The sequence below is a fragment of the Mugil cephalus genome, chromosome 7 (genome assembly GCF_022458985.1).
Source record: "Mugil cephalus isolate CIBA_MC_2020 chromosome 7, CIBA_Mcephalus_1.1, whole genome shotgun sequence".
Lineage (NCBI taxonomy): Eukaryota > Metazoa > Chordata > Actinopteri > Mugiliformes > Mugilidae > Mugil > Mugil cephalus.
In genome coordinates, this window is record NC_061776.1 from 3,637,868 (window position 1) to 3,656,071 (window position 18,204).

An 18,204-nucleotide genomic window follows, 5' to 3' on the forward strand; every position below is an offset into this window, starting at 1 on the left:
AGTTTTGGGCAAACAGCTCCTTCGATTTTATGGGAAATTTAACATGTGATGAAAATTATAATATGGTACCCCGAAAAAGAAACTTCATTTTATTACTGCTATTTATGAGGATAGTGGTGAATTACTTTTAGGTTTCAATCATACTGGGGGATGATTTTCACTGTGATAAACAAACATTTGGGAGTTGAAATAAAGAAAATTAAAAATCGTCATTAGCCTCCTACTACTGCGGCGTTTGGGTTTATACCCACAGGAGAAATGATGCGAGCAGCCTGAACAAACCCAAAAATGACAGATGTCAAACAGTGTTTGTGACAGGAAGGACAGTAAAAACCCCAGCCCAGGTTCACATATTTTCACCTCCATCCAGACAGATCCCCCAAAATAGAGCGAGGGAGATTCTTTTTCCCCTCTCACATTTATTTGACATCAGATTTTTTCATGTTGTTAGCAGATATTTCAACAGTTAGAAAAAAAGAAAACAACACAGAAAAGAAGAAAAAGCAAAAAAACAAAGCAATCAAAGAATTCAATGAAAAAAGCAAAAGAACACAAAGATTTTTCAAAGACTTTTAAAAAACAAAATTTAAAGAAGAATGTTTCAGACAAATGTTCCCAAAGTAGATGAAGCTCCTCTGCTTCACTCACTTGATGTAATCTTATCTAATCTGACACTTATTTCCAGTTATCTAACGTTTACTATTTCCAAAACCATTATCGATTAAAGTTATTCATACAAGTTACTGTCTGTTATATTTTTCCCATTTTTATTTTACCTTTCTTTTTTTCCCGTCAGTAGTTTCAACTCTCCTTTTCTGCATGATGACAGCTCACTAATACCACAGTAACACACATTAACACAACAGAGGGAGGAGAGAATGCAAGTTTTTTTCTGGAAATAAAAACGGGGTAGAGTGCGCTTAAAACCACAAGGGGCAAAGGGTTTAAACCCCTCGATTTTCTCCAAGGGACCGGGCAAAAATAAAAAATTTAAAAATCCTGATCTAGACTTTGGAGCACAAAAAGTAATTTGGGGGGGTGGGGGAAGTTTTTTTGTTAGAAATGAAAACGTAACAAGAAAAAATATGTTGCAAATAACATAATATACAGAAAAAAAAATGGAATCTGCATGTGGCATAGACTCCAGTCTCCCCGCCACCATCCAGTGGGCAAGAGGTCACAAAAAGAATGAATGTTTCCAAGAAAGAAATTTTTAGTGGTGTGAGGGGCAGTAAGGGTTAAAAACGGAGAAGGTTTGGTTTGAAACCATAGGGTGACTGGGGCCTCTGTGGTGTTTTAGACAGTTATGTTTAAAACAAACCCAAAAGTGCGATAAGAAAAAAAATCAAAAAAAAAAAAGTTAGTCTTTTACTGCCCCTGTCTCCCTTCCCTGGAAAAAGGGTTTCTGGCAGGCTCGTGGTAAGGGCATCCCGTATCAGTGGCAGATGTTTAAAGTAAAAAACATAGTGTCAATTCAACTCTTTTGAGTTGAATTTAACTCTGTTTTCGATCAAATTTCTCTTTAGAATGAAATTTTACTCAATTCCCGTGTCAAAACTACAAAGAAAAAGAGAACAAATATTTAACCCTGAGCTTTGTTCTGCCTAGAGTAATTGATAACACTTTATGATAATTTACTCCAAAATTTAGTTATTTAAAAATTACACTCACAGTGTAAGTTTTTTATTTTATCTTCCAGGTTATTTTTTTTTATTATTTAGGTGCTAAAACTACTGAAAAGATTGATCTAACTTATCAAATGAAAAAAAGACAGACAAAAAGGTTACAGTAACAACTTTTTTTTAATCTCACCAATGAAGCAATAAGGGAACAATTAGAAGCGTGCCATTTACTCCATATGAACTCTGTATGTCAAAAGGCCCGGAAAGGGAGGTTTTGTCAACATGAAAGAAATAAAAATCTTGCTTTTTCCTTGTTACTTCGTATGCATGGGAAATTTTTTTGAAAAATAAGCATTGTTACTGTTTATTTTAAAAAAGGGACAGGCAATTTCATGAACACTGATTTCCCATGGGTTAAAAAAGCCAGAAGACAAACAAGGGGACAGTAACAACTTTCTTTTAAAGCTCACCAGATAAGCAAAAAAGGAACAATATAAGGGGCTGTGCCATTCACTCCCTAGACACTGTATTCAAAAGGCATAGCTCCCGCTAGCTTCCCCCCCCAGCCGTTAGATAGCTCCTGCTTGCTGTCCCCCTGCAGCTCCCGTTAGCATAGCTCCTCTAGTCGCCCCCGAGCTCCCCTTTGCTAGCCCGTACGTCCCCCTGCACTCCCTTTTGCTAGCTCCTGCTGCTGTCCCCTGCAGCTCCCGTTAGATAGCTCCCGTTGTGTCCCCTTCACTCCCAAGACTGGGGGAAAACAAGCGCTTCCCTAAGTTGGGTTTTTGTTGGCATACCATGAAATGTTTTTGTGTTTTTTTTGAGATGGACCAGGGGAAGGATGTAAAAAAGGAAGAGGAGGGTCCCAGGACAGAGCCTCGGGGAACCAATGTCATCATACAATTATACAGAATCTTTGCCTTTTTTGTTTAAGTGGCACAATCTGTTGGGTTTAAAAAATTATTTTTTCATCAAAAAAGTCATTTATCTTGGAATAACAACTCTTTATCGCAGGTTTTTTCTTGGGTGTGACACAAGGATGAATTTGGGGTTTAATACGGGATCTGTTATCAAGAAAAATCCTCATCAATCTTTATTAACCATGATCTATCTTACATCTCATACTCAATGTGTTTGTGCTTTTACTTTACGAGCCCCCTCAGTGGTATTAAATTATTAATGATGAAATTAATCATTGTGCAAAAATGATAATACTCTCCAACAGAGTCTCAGCTCCACCTCACGTTGCAATCCCCCAAGTTTCTGCCCATTTTCAAAGTACATTTTTTGCAAATATATGTTTTTTATGTATCAAAAACCATCCACAAGCTACTTCCAACCTGTTTTTTACTCTACATACCAGTTCAATTCCCCAAAAACATCGATACTTTTTTTAAAAATTTTTTTTGTAGAACTCACAATTTTCATTAAAGAACAGGGTCCCCATTATTAGAACCCTTTCCCGCTCCCATTAGAGAAAAAACAGTGCACATTCAAGAAGCAAAATACATTTTATTTCCAATTTTGCAAATACAAATTTCGTACTCCATCCATTTCCATAATATTTAGTTTTATCTGGGAAAATGCAGTGCAACTACTCACTAACGCCACCAAATGGCACTTTCTCAGTTTGGTGAACTGGTTGAAAAAGCTGTTAAATAGATACCGGAGGTCGTCCACAGCGGTGCCACCACACCACGGTTTTCAGAGGTTTATGAGGGTAAATATAGTACAAATGTGGCTGTTTACAGGAAATATCGAAAGAGTAATGCATGTTTACAGACTGAAGTCATTTACTGAAATGTGTATGTGTTAGCGGTTGGCAGAGAAACAGACGATGAGGCACCCAACGGTTGTCAAGTAGCAGGACGTCATCAATGCTGTTTGTGCTACGGGAAAAATGCACAAGTTAATAACGTTATGTATTACAACTCTACATTCAGCTTTCATTGTGAAGTTCTGACCTGTGAATGTGTGTTTGCTGTGAATTTGTGGGCACTTTGTGGTTTAGGGTCAAGCCACTGTAGTTAATTCTTTGTACTCTATTGTTGCCTATAAGGACATTTTGGTACACTTCAGCAGTCTGTACTGGACTGTAGGACATATTTTAATACTCTGTTGTAATAGGTTAATTACTCAAGACTAAACTAGACTAAACACAGTTACAGTAAGTGTCCCAGTGTACCAGGCACAGTGTGGTGTCGCTGATTTTTGTTTTTGACTAGTACTGTAGACACAGTTGAAGACTCTCAGTCAGTTTTAGTTCTAAACTTGCATCATTGATTTTATTTAAACACCATATTCTTCTGTTCAGAAATAAAGACCCCAGAAGATATTTCTGTGTCCTGTGCTGGTTCAGTTTAACTTGGCTACATATGTATCCTTTTTCTTTATCAGTTGTCCTTTTTTGTGTGACTGCTATTGCATTGATTGTTAAAGCTGAATTTTGTTTAGGAGGGCCACCTGACAAGCGCATATAGGGTTTTTTGTTTCCTCCTGCACATTCCCACCTCAAACTTCACATTATTTTCTCTTCGCAATGTATGTGCTTTGTTATGATATTGATCTGCTCGATATACCTTTTACTTGCGTGCTATTAAATGAAAATAAATGAATATGTTTTTTTTGTTTGTTTGTTTTTTTAAATACATAAATAAATCACACCATAGTCAGACAGAGAAGCTGGTTCAGGGACAGGCTGCTGTCTCTGTCCTGCTCCATGGACACGTTGAGGAGGACGTTTGTCCTTCAGGACATAAGACTCTACAGCGCCTCCCTGTGAGGAACCAACTGGACTGTGGTCATTACTGATACTATTCTATATATTTATTCACATTATTACATGTTTAGGTTATAACTTAAATATGTTTCATATGTGTTTCTATGTAATGATGCTACTGGACACTGAATGTCCAACAGAAAATCTGATGACCAAAACAGATGTTGACCTGCTGGTGGCGCTAGATAAAAAGTCCAAATCAACAGTCAGTTAATGAAGTTGATCCTCTGGGACCAAGAATGTGTAGAAATGTTGATGTGAGTCCATCATCCATCCTTTAGTCCAGATCCAGTCCATGACTAAGACTAAAGTAGTGGACTGACCAACCACTGACATTAACATCAGAGCCATGCTGCTAGTGAGGCTAAAAGAAAGGAGAAGAAGAGACAGTCATGTAGATGTGAACATCAGAGAAACACATCAAGGAGCTGAAATATGATCCTTCCTCCTCATGTGACTCCTTCCCCTCAGCTGACTCTCTCAGCAGCACACAGGTTTTTGTATTAGTCTTTTTCACTGTGTGACAGCGGCTACTACCTCATCTTTGGCTCTGGAACTAAACTGTATGTAACAGGTAAGAACAAACATTTCTTTTCCTTCACCTGTTTTATTGTAGAAGCTGAAATGTGTTTAAAGTCAGATTGTGCTGCTTCAGGCTTTACATGTTAGTTTTTTCCTCATTAGTAGAGAATTCATCCTGCAGCCATTGTTCCATAAGAAAAGCTCAATCATTTCTGAAAACATGTTGAAATGTGACTGAACAACTAAAGTCATTCTTTCTTTCTGTAAATATTAGTGACGTTACAAACATTTAGGATTTGATCGTCTCAGTAATTCTGTTGAAAACAAGATGATATTTGATGTTCAACTATTTCACATTCTTTTCAAGTGTCTATCGATTGTATTGGATCATTTCTGAAAGTTAGAACCTTGTCAGATCTAATCGCTGTCACTTATTTTATATGATGGTAAATGTGTCTTTAATTGATGATGTGTTAATAGAAAAAGAAAAAACACAAAGTGAAAGTGATGTTAAATTAAATGAAGTTTTATCACCATCATCAGCATAAAGTATCTAAACATTTGAACATGACTGACACAAACTAACATGTTGATGTGTTTTATTAGTGATTAAAGTCTGTGCTCTTAAATGTGTCATATTCAATACATATTGTAATCACTGAAATGACAAATGAACAACTGAAAAACACAATTCAGGGATTTGGAAATGATGTAAATAATTTATTCCTTTAACCAGAATGATCCCACTGAGACTGAGAAGCTCTTTTTGAAGGGAGTCCTGGTGAAAATAGACAGCAGCAAATACAAAACACACTTAGAAAATGACACAGTTAAAAGACAAAGAAAAGACAAATGAAAAGAAGATGATTCAATTTACAAGCAGGTTATGAAAACTAGTGAATATTGTGGAGTCGGCCTCATGTCCTCTCAGTTTGGATTTAAAAGCTCTCAATGAAAAATGAAAAATATCATTTTATCTGTATCTTTGGTGAACAGTTCATGCTGCAATTAGAGTCTGACTTTTAATTCTTGAACCATTTGTTGTTTTTCTTGGAGGCTACATTTAACAGACTTATCTCCATGTTTGGCGTCAAAATGACGACGTAGATTTTACTCCTTCATCATGTTTTTTTTCCTTGAAGCACGAACATTCACTTTCCCATCTTTTCTTAAATTTCCTTCCTTCTGAGTCAGTTTTTCTCTTCTTGGACATTTTGGGATTAACTGTTGATATTTCCAATCACCACATCAGGTCACGACATTGACGTACATTATGGGAGATATAGTTCATGATAAACACTTTATTAGAATAATTATCAGATCATTAATATTGAGAATTACTCCTCATGCATATGTTGACGACCATATGTGTGTTAAGTTGTGGTGGGTCAAATAAAATGATGTGTCAGGACACATTCAGCCTTGAGTTTGACACATGTGATCCACAGTCCATAATATCCTACAATGAAAAGCAGTGTTGAATGTAGATGATGTTCAGGCTGATCTTCATTAACCAGTGAACGCACCGTTAATGATGAACCATGTGTTCAGGTTGTGGAGAAACAAATGCTGCTATCCAGATGACGTCTTATTGTAGAAGGCCTTTCTTATTTCACCAAGACAATGTCAAAGTGCATTCTGCACGTTTTCCAACAGCAAGGCTCCGTAGTAAAAGACTGAGAACTGACCTGAAAACAGTTGGTGCATTATGATCAAAAAACAACAAGAAAAACTAAGGAGGCCCTGAAAAACCAAAGCTTCTATCAAGTCATCATGGAAAATATTTCTCTTTCTAAACTACAACAGCAGTGAGTTGATAAAAGAAGACGTGATGAAACACAGTCCACATGTTTCTGTCCAACTTCTTTGAAACGTGTTGTTGGCTTCAAATTCAGAACCAGAAAATAACGTCTTTCCATTAAAAGTTGAAATGATCCATGTAATTTCCAGGATCAGACTGAATCCAGAGCAGAGCTGGAAGCTGCTGTTGACTGTGTGAATGTGTGTGTGCTGTCAAACTTCAGATGAGCAGGTAGTGAAGCCCGTGGTGAGCGTGTACCCAGCAGCATCCAGAGCCCACCAGGAGGGGAAGAGCTCTCTGCTGTGTCTGGCCTCACACATGTTTCCTCCTGAGGTCAAGTTCTCCTGGAAAAGACAGAAGGAGGGCGGCTCTCTGGAGGAGCTGACCCCTGCTGAGGGAGAGCAGCTGGAGCTCAGAGAGTCGGGACGCAGAGCCTCCATCAAGCTGGTGGATAGAGATGATCTCTACACATATAAATACATCTGCTCCGTCGAGCACGAGGGAGGCACAGTGGAGGCCAAAGCACTACAAGGTAATGAAAACTCTGTGACTGTGTCCAGCAGTGATACAGATAATCTCTCACTGCAGCTCTAAACATTTGACTCCTTTTCTGTTTCAGAGGTTCCTCATGTCTCTCAGTACAAAGTGAAGCTGCTCTGTCTGCAGTACACAGTGCTGATAGTGAAGAGTCTGGTGTACTGCTGTGGACTCTCTCTGCTGATGAGCCTCAGAAACAAGGGACCGTCCACCAGCTCCACACATGCTGACTGACTGTTTTCTGCTCCTCTTTTCTCTCCATCACATCTCATCACTTCATCTCATTCATCACCTTGATCAGTCTTCAGAAATGTTGTTGAAATGTTCTTCTTTGTAATCTGTATCTGTTCATTCACGTGTTGATTGTCGTCCTGTAAATAGAAACACATATATTCACATAGAAATCTGCTCTTAGAACGTGTTCATTCTCTAGTCGTCTAGTTTATTTCCACTTTTAACTGGGACTTGTATAATAATGAAAATGAAGCTGAATCATCATCAGTTTCCAGCTGTTTCTTCTGCTCTTGTGTTTCTTTCTAATAAATGCAGACTCCACCAGGCTGCTCTTTAGTTTCACTGGAACACACTCAATAAACACGAGAAACCGACACAATCCCAGAGTCTGGTTTTCATCAACTGATTTTTATGTGTCTTAACAAAACAAGTGAAACACTCGAACTTTAGAGTTTGGACGTCAGTGAATAAAGTAACAAGCTGCTTCCAGTTCCTGGATGTGACGTCTATGAACCCTGTGAATGAAGCACAGACTGATGCACTGAGAGAAAATGAAGCTTGAAGAGAATTTCCATGAGAAATGTGTCTCAGTGGTTAATGAGGTGAACTCATGATACATTTAAAGTGATTGGGACGTTCAGACTTTTTCTTCCAACTAGAACTCAGTGAACTAATGAGACTGGAGGTGAACCAACATGGACGCCTGCTTCACAACAACAGCATGACTTGTTTGTCTCATGGGTTTGTGTCTCTGTCTCACTGAGGCTTGTGTTCTGTTCTGATTAATGACAACACAACAACAGGAAGCATTATTGTTTCTAATAGAAGCTGAAAATCCTCTCACAGGATCAATTTAAACACTTTACAGGTAAAAACTTTAAACTTCTTTAAAGTTCTATTTATCAGAGAGGAGACATTTATGAGAGGATGGAAGATTTTAAACACAACACGATAAAATAATTAGTTTTATTTAATTGTAAACACAAATGTGTTTGTAATGTGTGATATCAGATGTAAACGTGTTTCTCTCTCAGATGAAGAACACAGGTGCTTCCTTTAAAGATTCTTTAACCAGAGCTGGTGGTTGAAACTGTCTTGTGTCATTAAAGTGAAAAGCCACAGCTAACGGTGTGGAGGCTGCAGAGCACAAACCCACACAGCCCGTCTGCTGCAGGAAGGAAGTCTGATTGGCTGTCAGCAGTTTTGTTTTCTGTCCTAATAACCACTGAGAACAGATTGATATCGGCTGCTGAACACACTCATCACCTCCCCTCCCTTTCTCTTGTTTTCTGTAAACCTTTGTTCCTCTGAGCCTCCACCCACACAGAGATGAACTGAGTCCAATCACCACCTGAAGCTGGTGTCATGTTCAGGGTATTTATAGGTTTTCATGAATAAAGATGGACTTTACAGTTTGAAATAATCACTAAGTGCATGAATTAAATGTTATTTATTCACCAGAAACCTCTGTAATTAATGAGTGATCAGGATTCATCCACTAACAGGTCCAGTTAGAGGACCATGAACTTTCAGTGTTCAGCTCTCAAACAGTTGAGTTTCCACTGACACACTGACCTGCTGCTAATGAAACTATTTCATGACTGTTAATGAAACGCATCCTTCATTTGATCAACATTCAAACATCAGCACTGACTCATCAAACCTCTGGATGATACTTTTTAACAGTCTTTACTGCTCTGACATGTTTGATAAACACAGACCTGATCAGCTCTGATCACTTATAAATGTAGAAGCAAAGAGAAGCAGCGCCATCCTGTGGTGAGTTACTGGAAGTACAAAAGCATTGAGTCGCTGTATGTCTGGTTGGAGAGAGGATTCAGAGGAGCTGTCCAGTGCTGAAGTTGTGAACCTCAACAAGTCTGGTTAAAGCTTGGAAGCAGTTTTCAAATGGGTGAAGGAACCATGTTCATCTGTAGAAATAATACTACATACCACAGGACCACAGCGCCATCATCGTGTCCAGGAATGAGACACAGACTGTCTTTTAGAGATGAATGGACTGTGGTACGAGGAGTTCAAATCACTCCCAGCAGCAAAGGACCATGTGAAGGAAATGGAGGAAACAGGTACCAAAAATGTCATCATCTCATCCTCTACTACTGCTTATCCTCACTAGGGTCATGGTGGTTGCTGGAGCCTATCCCAGCTGTCATCGGTCTGTCTGTCTCAGGGCCAACACGGAGACAAACAACCATTCACACTCACACTCACACCGAGGGTCTGTTTAGGGTGACCAATTGGCTGAACGACCATGTCTTTGGAGGTGGGCCATAGGGGTGCCTCCACAGGGCTCAGCCCGACCCGGCAGAGAGGTGGGCCCCACACCTAATTGTGGAGTGTCCAACCACCCAGGCTGAAGGGACACAAGGGACGGCACCCCCACAGACAGACAGGACCAGCCCCCAGCGTGGCAGGACCCCACCAGGAAACACTGGAGAATTAAAGGACGGAAACAGAAAGATGTGGAAAGAAATAGGAAAAATAAATGAATAAAAATTAAAATAAATGTGAAATAACATAAAGTAAATGACTTTAAACACTGTTTATCCAACACAAATATAAAAGTAAATAAATAAGTACTAAGAGGAGTTGAATAAAAGTATTAAAATGAGCCATGTAAAACACTAATGACACAAATAAAAATATTCATGATAAAATATGATGAATAGAATTGACAAGAATTAAAATCAGTAATGTGATGAAATGAAAAAGAATTAAGGAGAAATTAAGTCATGTAAAAGCCTGATTAAAAAGACGAGTGTTGAGCCTCTTTTTAAAAGTATCAACAGTCTCTGAGGCCCTGAGCTTCTCCAGCTGTTCCACAGTGTGACGACCCCTCCCTCTTCTGGTCGTCATGATTGTTTTTCTGCAGGCTCATTGCAGGTATATGGGTGGAGCTGAAGAACCAAGTCACATGCACCTGGGCAACCTGCCCCAGGGTGTTTAGCTGACTCTTCATTCTCACTCTCTCTCTCTGATCACCTGCTTGGTTTGTGTTTGTGTTTCTTTGTTTTAAACATCAACACATTTCATTTACATACATCGTTGCATACATTACTGACCTTACTGATATCGTTATCATGATGATTTTAGTTGTATTTATAAATACATTTTCAGTTAAATTACTTTAAACGTGTGTGGTCTCCCCCTTTGTATTGCTCTCTGAGCCAGGGCTGTAACAACAGTCGGGGCCATAATAACTAAATGCTGCCATCCCGTGTGTCTTAGATAGAACTTGTGGTTGGTTCAAAGGCCGGTGCTGGAAGACCTCAGAGTTCAAGAGGTTTGAAGGGTCAAAGTAAGTCAGACAAATAAGAAGGCCCAAGACCGTTAAGACATTTAAAAACCACTAAAAGAACCTAAAAACAATCCTGAAGCACACGGGGAGCCAATGCAAACATTTTAAAACTGGTGTCACGTGTTCCCGCCCTCTGGTCCTCATCAGTCATGATCCAGAGGACAAGAGATAAAAGCATCAGCACCTCCGTGTTACCCTGAGAGAGAAACGGGCGACTCTAGCTGTATTCTTAAGGTGGTAAAAACCTATCTTTGTTATGTTTTTAATATGACGAGTAAAAGTCAACTCAGACTCAAAAATCATGCCCAGGTTCTTTACAGATTGTCAAAGGTTAAAATCCTGTAGTTTTGGTAAAAGTTTCTCTCTCTGGTGTTCAGGACCAATGACTAAAACCTCTGTTTTGTCCTGGTTGAGCTGCAGGAATGTACAGCTGCGTATCATGGTCATAACAATGGAAGTTGGTGCCGTGTCTCCTGATGACGTCCCCAAGTGGAACGTAGGATTCAGACTGGCTGGAGTGAAGCAGTGTGTTGTTTGAACCAGCAGAGGACGCCAGAGGGACTGTTGGATTCTCTCCAGTACAACATGTTTACAGCAGATTTGATCCAAGGAAACATTCATGTGATTCACATGACAGTGTTGACAACAGTCAAACGTATAAACATTGAAAGTAAAGAAAGGGTCCAACTACAGTAACTGATACTGATCATATCTGCTGAATATCATGAAAGTAGAGACAGAGAGAGATCCACTCTGAAGAGGAGGAGGAAAGAAACGATCCATGGATGATGAGATTTTCATTTTCTTTCTTCTTTTCATTGATCAAATTCATCATTGTAGTTTCTCTTTGGATGGTAAAACTGCAGATGTGAACAGCTACAGTGGTAATGAACAATCAGCTGACACCAGATTGACTCTGTTTGTCCAGAACTTGGTGGATGTTCTGCGTCCAGAGCTCACAGCTGTTTCTCTCAAACATTGTCTGGATGCTTTTGTACTTCCAGGGAGTCACCACAGGATGGCGCTGCTTCTCTTTGCTTCTTCATTTCAAAATGATCAGAGCTGATCAGGTCTGTGTTTATCAAACATGTCAGAGCAGTAAAGACTGTTAAAAAGTATCATCCAGAGGTTTGATGAGTCAGTGCTGATGTTTGAATGTTGATCAAATGAAGGATGTGTTTCATTAACAGTCATGAAATAGTTTCATTAGCAGCAGGTCAGTGTGTCAGTGGAAACTCAACTGTTTGAGAGCTGAACACTGAAAGTTCATGGTCCTCTAACTGGACCTGTTAGTGGATGAATCCTGATCACTCATTAATTACAGAGGTTTCTGGTGAATAAATAACATTTAATTCATGCACTTAGTGATTATTTCAAACTGTAAAGTCCATCTTTATTCATGAAAACCTATAAATACCCTGAACATGACACCAGCTTCAGGTGGTGATTGGACTCAGTTCATCTCTGTGTGGGTGGAGGCTCAGAGGAACAAAGGTTTACAGAAAACAAGAGAAAGGGAGGGGAGGTGATGAGTGTGTTCAGCAGCCGATATCAATCTGTTCTCAGTGGTTATTAGGACAGAAAACAAACTGCTGACAGCCAATCAGACTTCCTTCCTGCAGCAGACGGGCTGTGTGGGTTTGTGCTCTGCAGCCTCCACACCGTTAGCTGTGGCTTTTCACTTTAATGACACAATGACAGTTTCAACCACCAGCTCTGGTTAAAGAATCTTTAAAGGAAGCACCTGTGTTCTTCATCTGAGAGAGAAACACATTTACATGATTGTGATTATTTTATTGTGTTGTGTTTAAAATCTTCCATCCTCTCATAAATGTCTCCTCTCTGATAAATAGAACTTTAAAGAAGTTTAAAGTTTTTACCTGTAAAGTGTTTAAATTGATCCTGTGAGAGGATTTTCAGCTTCTATTAGAAACAATAATGCTTCCTGTTGTTGTGTTGTCATTAATCAGAACAGAACACAAGCCTCAGTGAGACAGAGACACAAACCCATGAGACAAACAAGTCATGCTGTTGTTGTGAAGCAGGCGTCCATGTTGGTTCACCTCCAGTCTCATTAGTTCACTGAGTTCTAGTTGGAAGAAAAAGTCTGAACGTCCCAATCACTTTAAATGTATCATGAGTTTACCTCATTAACCACTGAGACACATTTGTCATGGAAATTCTCTTCAAGCTTCATTTTCTCTCAGTGCATCAGTCTGTGCTTCATTCACAGGGTTCATAGACGTCACATCCAGGAACTGGAAGCAGCTTGTTACTTTATTCACTGACGTCCAAACTCTAAAGTTCAAGTGTTTGACTTGTTTGTTAAGACACATAAAAATCAGTTGATGAAAACCAGACTCTGGGATTGTGTCGGTTTCTCGTGTTTATTGAGTGTGTTCCAGTGAAACTAAAGAGCAGCCTGGTGGAGTCTGCATTTATTAGAAAGAAACACAAGAGCAGAAGAAACAGCTGGAAACTGATGATGATTCAGCTTCATTTTCATTATTATACAAGTCCCAGTTAAAAGTGGAAATAAACTAGACGACTAGAGAATGAACACGTTCTAAGAGCAGATTTCTATGTGAATATATGTGTTTCTATTTACAGGACGACAATCAACACGTGAATGAACAGATACAGATTACAAAGAAGAACATTTCAACAACATTTCTGAAGACTGATCAAAGTGATGAATGAGATGAAGTGATGAGATGTGATGGAGAGAAAAGAGGAGCAGAAAACAGTCAGTCAGCATGTGTGGAGCTGGTGGACGGTCCCTTATTTCTGAGGATCATCAGCAGAGAGAGTCCACAGCAGTACACCAGACTCTTCACTATCAGCACTGTGTACTGCAGACAGAGCAGCTTCACTTTGTACTGAGAGACATGAGGAAACTCTGAAACAGAAAAGGATTCAAATGTTTAGAGCTGCAGTGAGAGATTATCTGTATCACTGCTGGACACAGTCACAGAGTTTTCATTACCTTGATTGGAATCCACTGTGCCTCCCTCGTGCTCGACGGAGCAGATGTATTTATATGTGCAGAGATCATCTCTATTCACCAGCCTGATGGAGGCTCTGCGTCCCGACTCTCTGAGCTCCAGCTGCTCTCCCTCAGCAGGGGTCAGATCCTCCAGAGAGCCGCCCTCCTTCTGTCTTTTCCAGGAGAACTTGACCTCAGGAGGAAACATGTGTGAGGCCAGACACAGCAGAGAGCTCTTCCCCTCCAGGTGGGCTCTGGATGCTGCTGGATACACGCTCACCACGGGCTTCACTACCTGCTCATCTGAAGTTTGACAGCGCACACACATTCACACAGTCAACAGCAGCTTCCAGCTCTGCTCTGGATTCAGTCTGATCCTGGAAACTACATGGACTCTGATACTAAACTACTCATCAATACAGAACAAAGTTCAACCAGCATCAATGTTTTCAGCACTCTGAGCTACAGCAGCTCTTGTGTTGGATGGGACCACACGGGCCAGCCTTCTCTATGATCCTTGACCCTGTCTCTGGTTCTTCTCCTTCCTTGAACCTTTTGATAGATACTGATCACTACAGACCAGGAACACCCCACAAGAGCTGCAGCTCTGGAGATGCTCTGACTTGTCTAAACATTTCACTAGTCATGATGTTATGGCTGATCGGTGCATATATTCAGTATACATTAGAATACGACTTCACTTAAAGTTTCCATAAAACAGTTTGATGTTTGATGTGTGAGCAGACGTGTGTTAATTCTGACCAGATACAGACTTAAAAATGTCAGTTCATCAAGAAACAACAATTCAGACTGAGTTAAAGGACGAGCAGCAAATCTGACAACACAACTGGTCGAGGAGACACATAATTATCTGTTTGTTTGTTCCTTTGTTCAGATATTTTTAAAGCGGTTCAAAAGTAAAAAATAAATTATTGTGGGAAAAGTTGTGGGAATTACTACGGATGTCAAACCTGCATTGTGTGGAGCCAGAAAAAAAGCATCTGCAGCATTTCATCAACCCCAAACTGGACTAATATGGTTTTAACACCTTTTTGTTATGTTGATTCATTGACAGATCCAGGATCCAATGTTCTTATTTTGCTTCATGTTAAGATTTTGAATTATTATTTTTTAATTAATTGTTTTGTAGCAAAAGTTGTTGCAGTCTGTTCAGATTCTATATTTATATGTTAATCCTGTTTGACTCACAACTTCACCTCCATCACCTCATTCATTTCTAATGACCCTATGAGCTGTGATATGAAATTAAAAGATTAAATCAACTATTAATTTAAAACAAAATCATTTTCAGTCTTTGTAATATTTTCAGTTAAACTGAATTTAATTCCCCCTGAGTTCTTCTCCTGGGTGTGATGAGCTGCTCTGGTCACATGAAGGATCAGTGCTGCTTTACTTTTATATACAAATCAGTTCTCAGTCAAGTGCTTTTATTCACTCTGGACCTTTTACATGGAAAATGTTGCAGAACAACTGGAAACAAACTCAGTTCATGTTTCATTGAGAGCTTTTAAATCCAAACTGAGAGGACATGAGGCCGACTCCACAATATTCACTAGTTTTTATAACCTGCTTGTAAATTGAATCATCTTCTTTTCATTTGTCTTTTCTTTGTCTTTTAACTGTGTCATTTTCTAACTGTGTTTTGTATTTGCTGCTGTCTATTTTCACCAGGACTCCCTTTAAAAAGAGCTTCTCAGTCTCAGTGGGATCATTCTGGTTAAAGGAATAAAAAAGTATCTCAAATAGTAAAGTCTTTAAACACATTTCAGCTTCTACAATAAAACAAGTGAAAGAAAAGAAATGTTTGTTCTTACCTGTTACATACAGTTTAGTTCCAGAGACAAAGATGTGGTAGTACCAGTAGCTGCTGTCACACAGTGAAAAAGACTAATACAAAAACCTGTGTGCTGCTGAGAGAGTCAGCTGAATTGAAGGAGTCACATGAGGAGGAAGGATCATATTTCAGCTCCTTGATGTGTTTCTGTAATAGATGGATGGATGGATGGATGGATGGATGGATGGATGGATGGATGGATGGATGGATGGATGGATGGATGGATAGATGAGATGAAGATGAAGCCCATGTGGAAGTACAAAACACTTTTGTCCACAACAGCTAGTGTTGCTAGCCCATGAAGCTTCTTGACGCTGATGGTGCCGCTGTCCATTCACAGAATGCTACATGGAAGAAGAAAACAAAATAAGTTTAAGTTGCATTGGTGGGACGCTGTGTTCAACTGTGATATAAAGTGACCAAACACAACGTTAGAGAGATCAATGAGACCCAACACAACCACTTAAGGTAACTCTAGCTAGCTAATATTAGCTAAAGGTAGGTACTGATATTACTAATATCTGACAATAGTTCAGTCAGGATCACTCTGTCAAAACTAAAGTTTTTTTTTTCACATTATCTATGGTGGTATGTTTCTGTTCCACACCGTTTGATCCACTTAAGGGACCACTCCTGTTGTGTTTTCGTGTACGGGACGAACACGACTCCCTCAGTCAAACTCCTGGGGTAACTAGTGTCTGACTTACATTTACCATAGGGACACCACAACACCAGGACATTTACATAGTAACGGTCACTGAGATGTATGATTGGACAGTGACCGTTTGGGGGCGGTGTTTCAGATCATCCAGTGAAGCTCTCCAAAGGGGATCAAATCCCCACAGACCTCCATATTAAAGGCCCAATTTTACAGCGATATTAAACATGTTGATAATAGTAATGCATTGGTTTTATATTGCGCTTTTCCATTTTTAGATGCTTACAATTGTTTGCATCATTCATCCGCTCACACAGTCACACCCTGGTGGTGGTAAACTACCTCAGTAGTCACAGTTGCCCTGGCGCAGGCTGACGGAAACGTGGCTGCTAATGTGCACCTACAGCCTCTCAGACCACCACCAACATCACTCACTATTAATCACTTACCTGGAGGAAAGGTGAGTTAAGTGTCTTGTCCAAGGACACAACAGACAGACTAGGGACAGGGCGGAATCGAACCACCAACCTTTCAGTTATTGGACGACCACTCTACCTAAACCTCTCACCTTTGAGTGAGACGTAGCAGAGGGTTAAATCGGGCCGCCTTAGCGCCGCCCTAACACGACCCCCATGTCCTTATTAGGAATATCCAGAAATGCATCCAACAAGGCGAACGCGACCTCGAGGTGCAGAATCCAATGGGTGACGTCACAATACAGTAAATTACTATGACAACACTTATCACCTCAGGTATTTATAAGGGTCCACTCTCTCTATGACCATTGTCTGGAGTTTAATGTGCTGTGTGTTTGTCTGTGTGGAAATCCTCTACCAGCTCCTTGGTTTGACCAACATTCAACATGTGATGAGTCCTCTATGATCTCATTCCTCATTTTAACACGAGTCACTGCACAGTCATCTGAGTATTTCTGAAGGTGATCGGCTGGTTGAAAATGGAAGAAAGTGAAATGATGTGGTGAAATCTGCTGGAAGGTGTTTTCATTAACATTTTGAAGCAGGAATGGACTTTATTCCAGCAGCAGCTCAGAGCAGAGGAGCTTCATCTACACCTGGAACATTTGTCTGAAATCATTCATTCTATTCAACTTTGACTTTTAAAAGTCTTTGAAAATATCTTTGTGTTCTTTTGCTCTTTCATTGAATTCTTTTGATTGACTTTGTATTTTTGCTCTTTCTTCTTCTCTGTGTTGTTTTCATCTTTTTTCTAACTGTTGAAATATCTGCTAACAACATGAATAAATCTGATGTCAAATAAATAGTGAGAGCAGGAAAGAAGAATCTCCCACAACTCAGTATGTTTGGGACTCTGTCTGAGATGGAGGTGAAATATGTGAACCTGGGCTGTGGTTTACTGCTCTCTTCCTGTCACAAACACTGTTTGACATCTGTTCATCTGTTGGTTTTTGTTCAGGCTGCTCACATCATTTCTCACTGTGGGTCCCAACAGGAGCAGTAGTAGGAGGCTGAATGATCGACTTTAACTTTCTTTATCTCTAACTCACAACTGTTCTGTTTATTCACAGCTGAGAAATCATCTCTCTGAGGATGACCGTAACCTTTATAAATATAACCATTGCTTTTATCAATATACAGAATCACTCTGAATGTTTCTGTTTCTTTCTTCTGGTACCAGCGGATATAATCACTATCACACTGTTCAATTCCTTCACATCTGAAGGAGACTGTTTGACCAACTCTCCTGGTCCATGTTAACTGGTCCTGGGTCAGCTCTGCTGCCATGGCAACCAGGGCTGTAGAGACACAGACAGATAGATGAAGGTTAGTGAGACAGTGTTTGTTAAAGGTGGAGTTTGTTGGAAACACTCACCTGAACACAGACAGCACAGAGCAGCAGCTGGGAGGAAAAGCAT

General features: G+C 39.8%; 1 pseudogene and 1 gene segment (V, D, J or C); one reads left to right on the top strand and one right to left on the bottom strand.

Moving 5' to 3' along the window:
* Window positions 1-4,908: 4,908 nt before the first annotated feature.
* On the top strand, window positions 4,909-7,573 carry LOC125011051. The segment is given in 3 exon segments: window positions 4,909-4,972; window positions 6,472-7,253; window positions 7,341-7,573. Coding segments are annotated over 2 exon segments (486 nt in total).
* Window positions 7,574-13,465: 5,892 nt separating this feature from the next.
* Window positions 13,466-18,204, bottom strand: LOC125011023 (annotated as a pseudogene).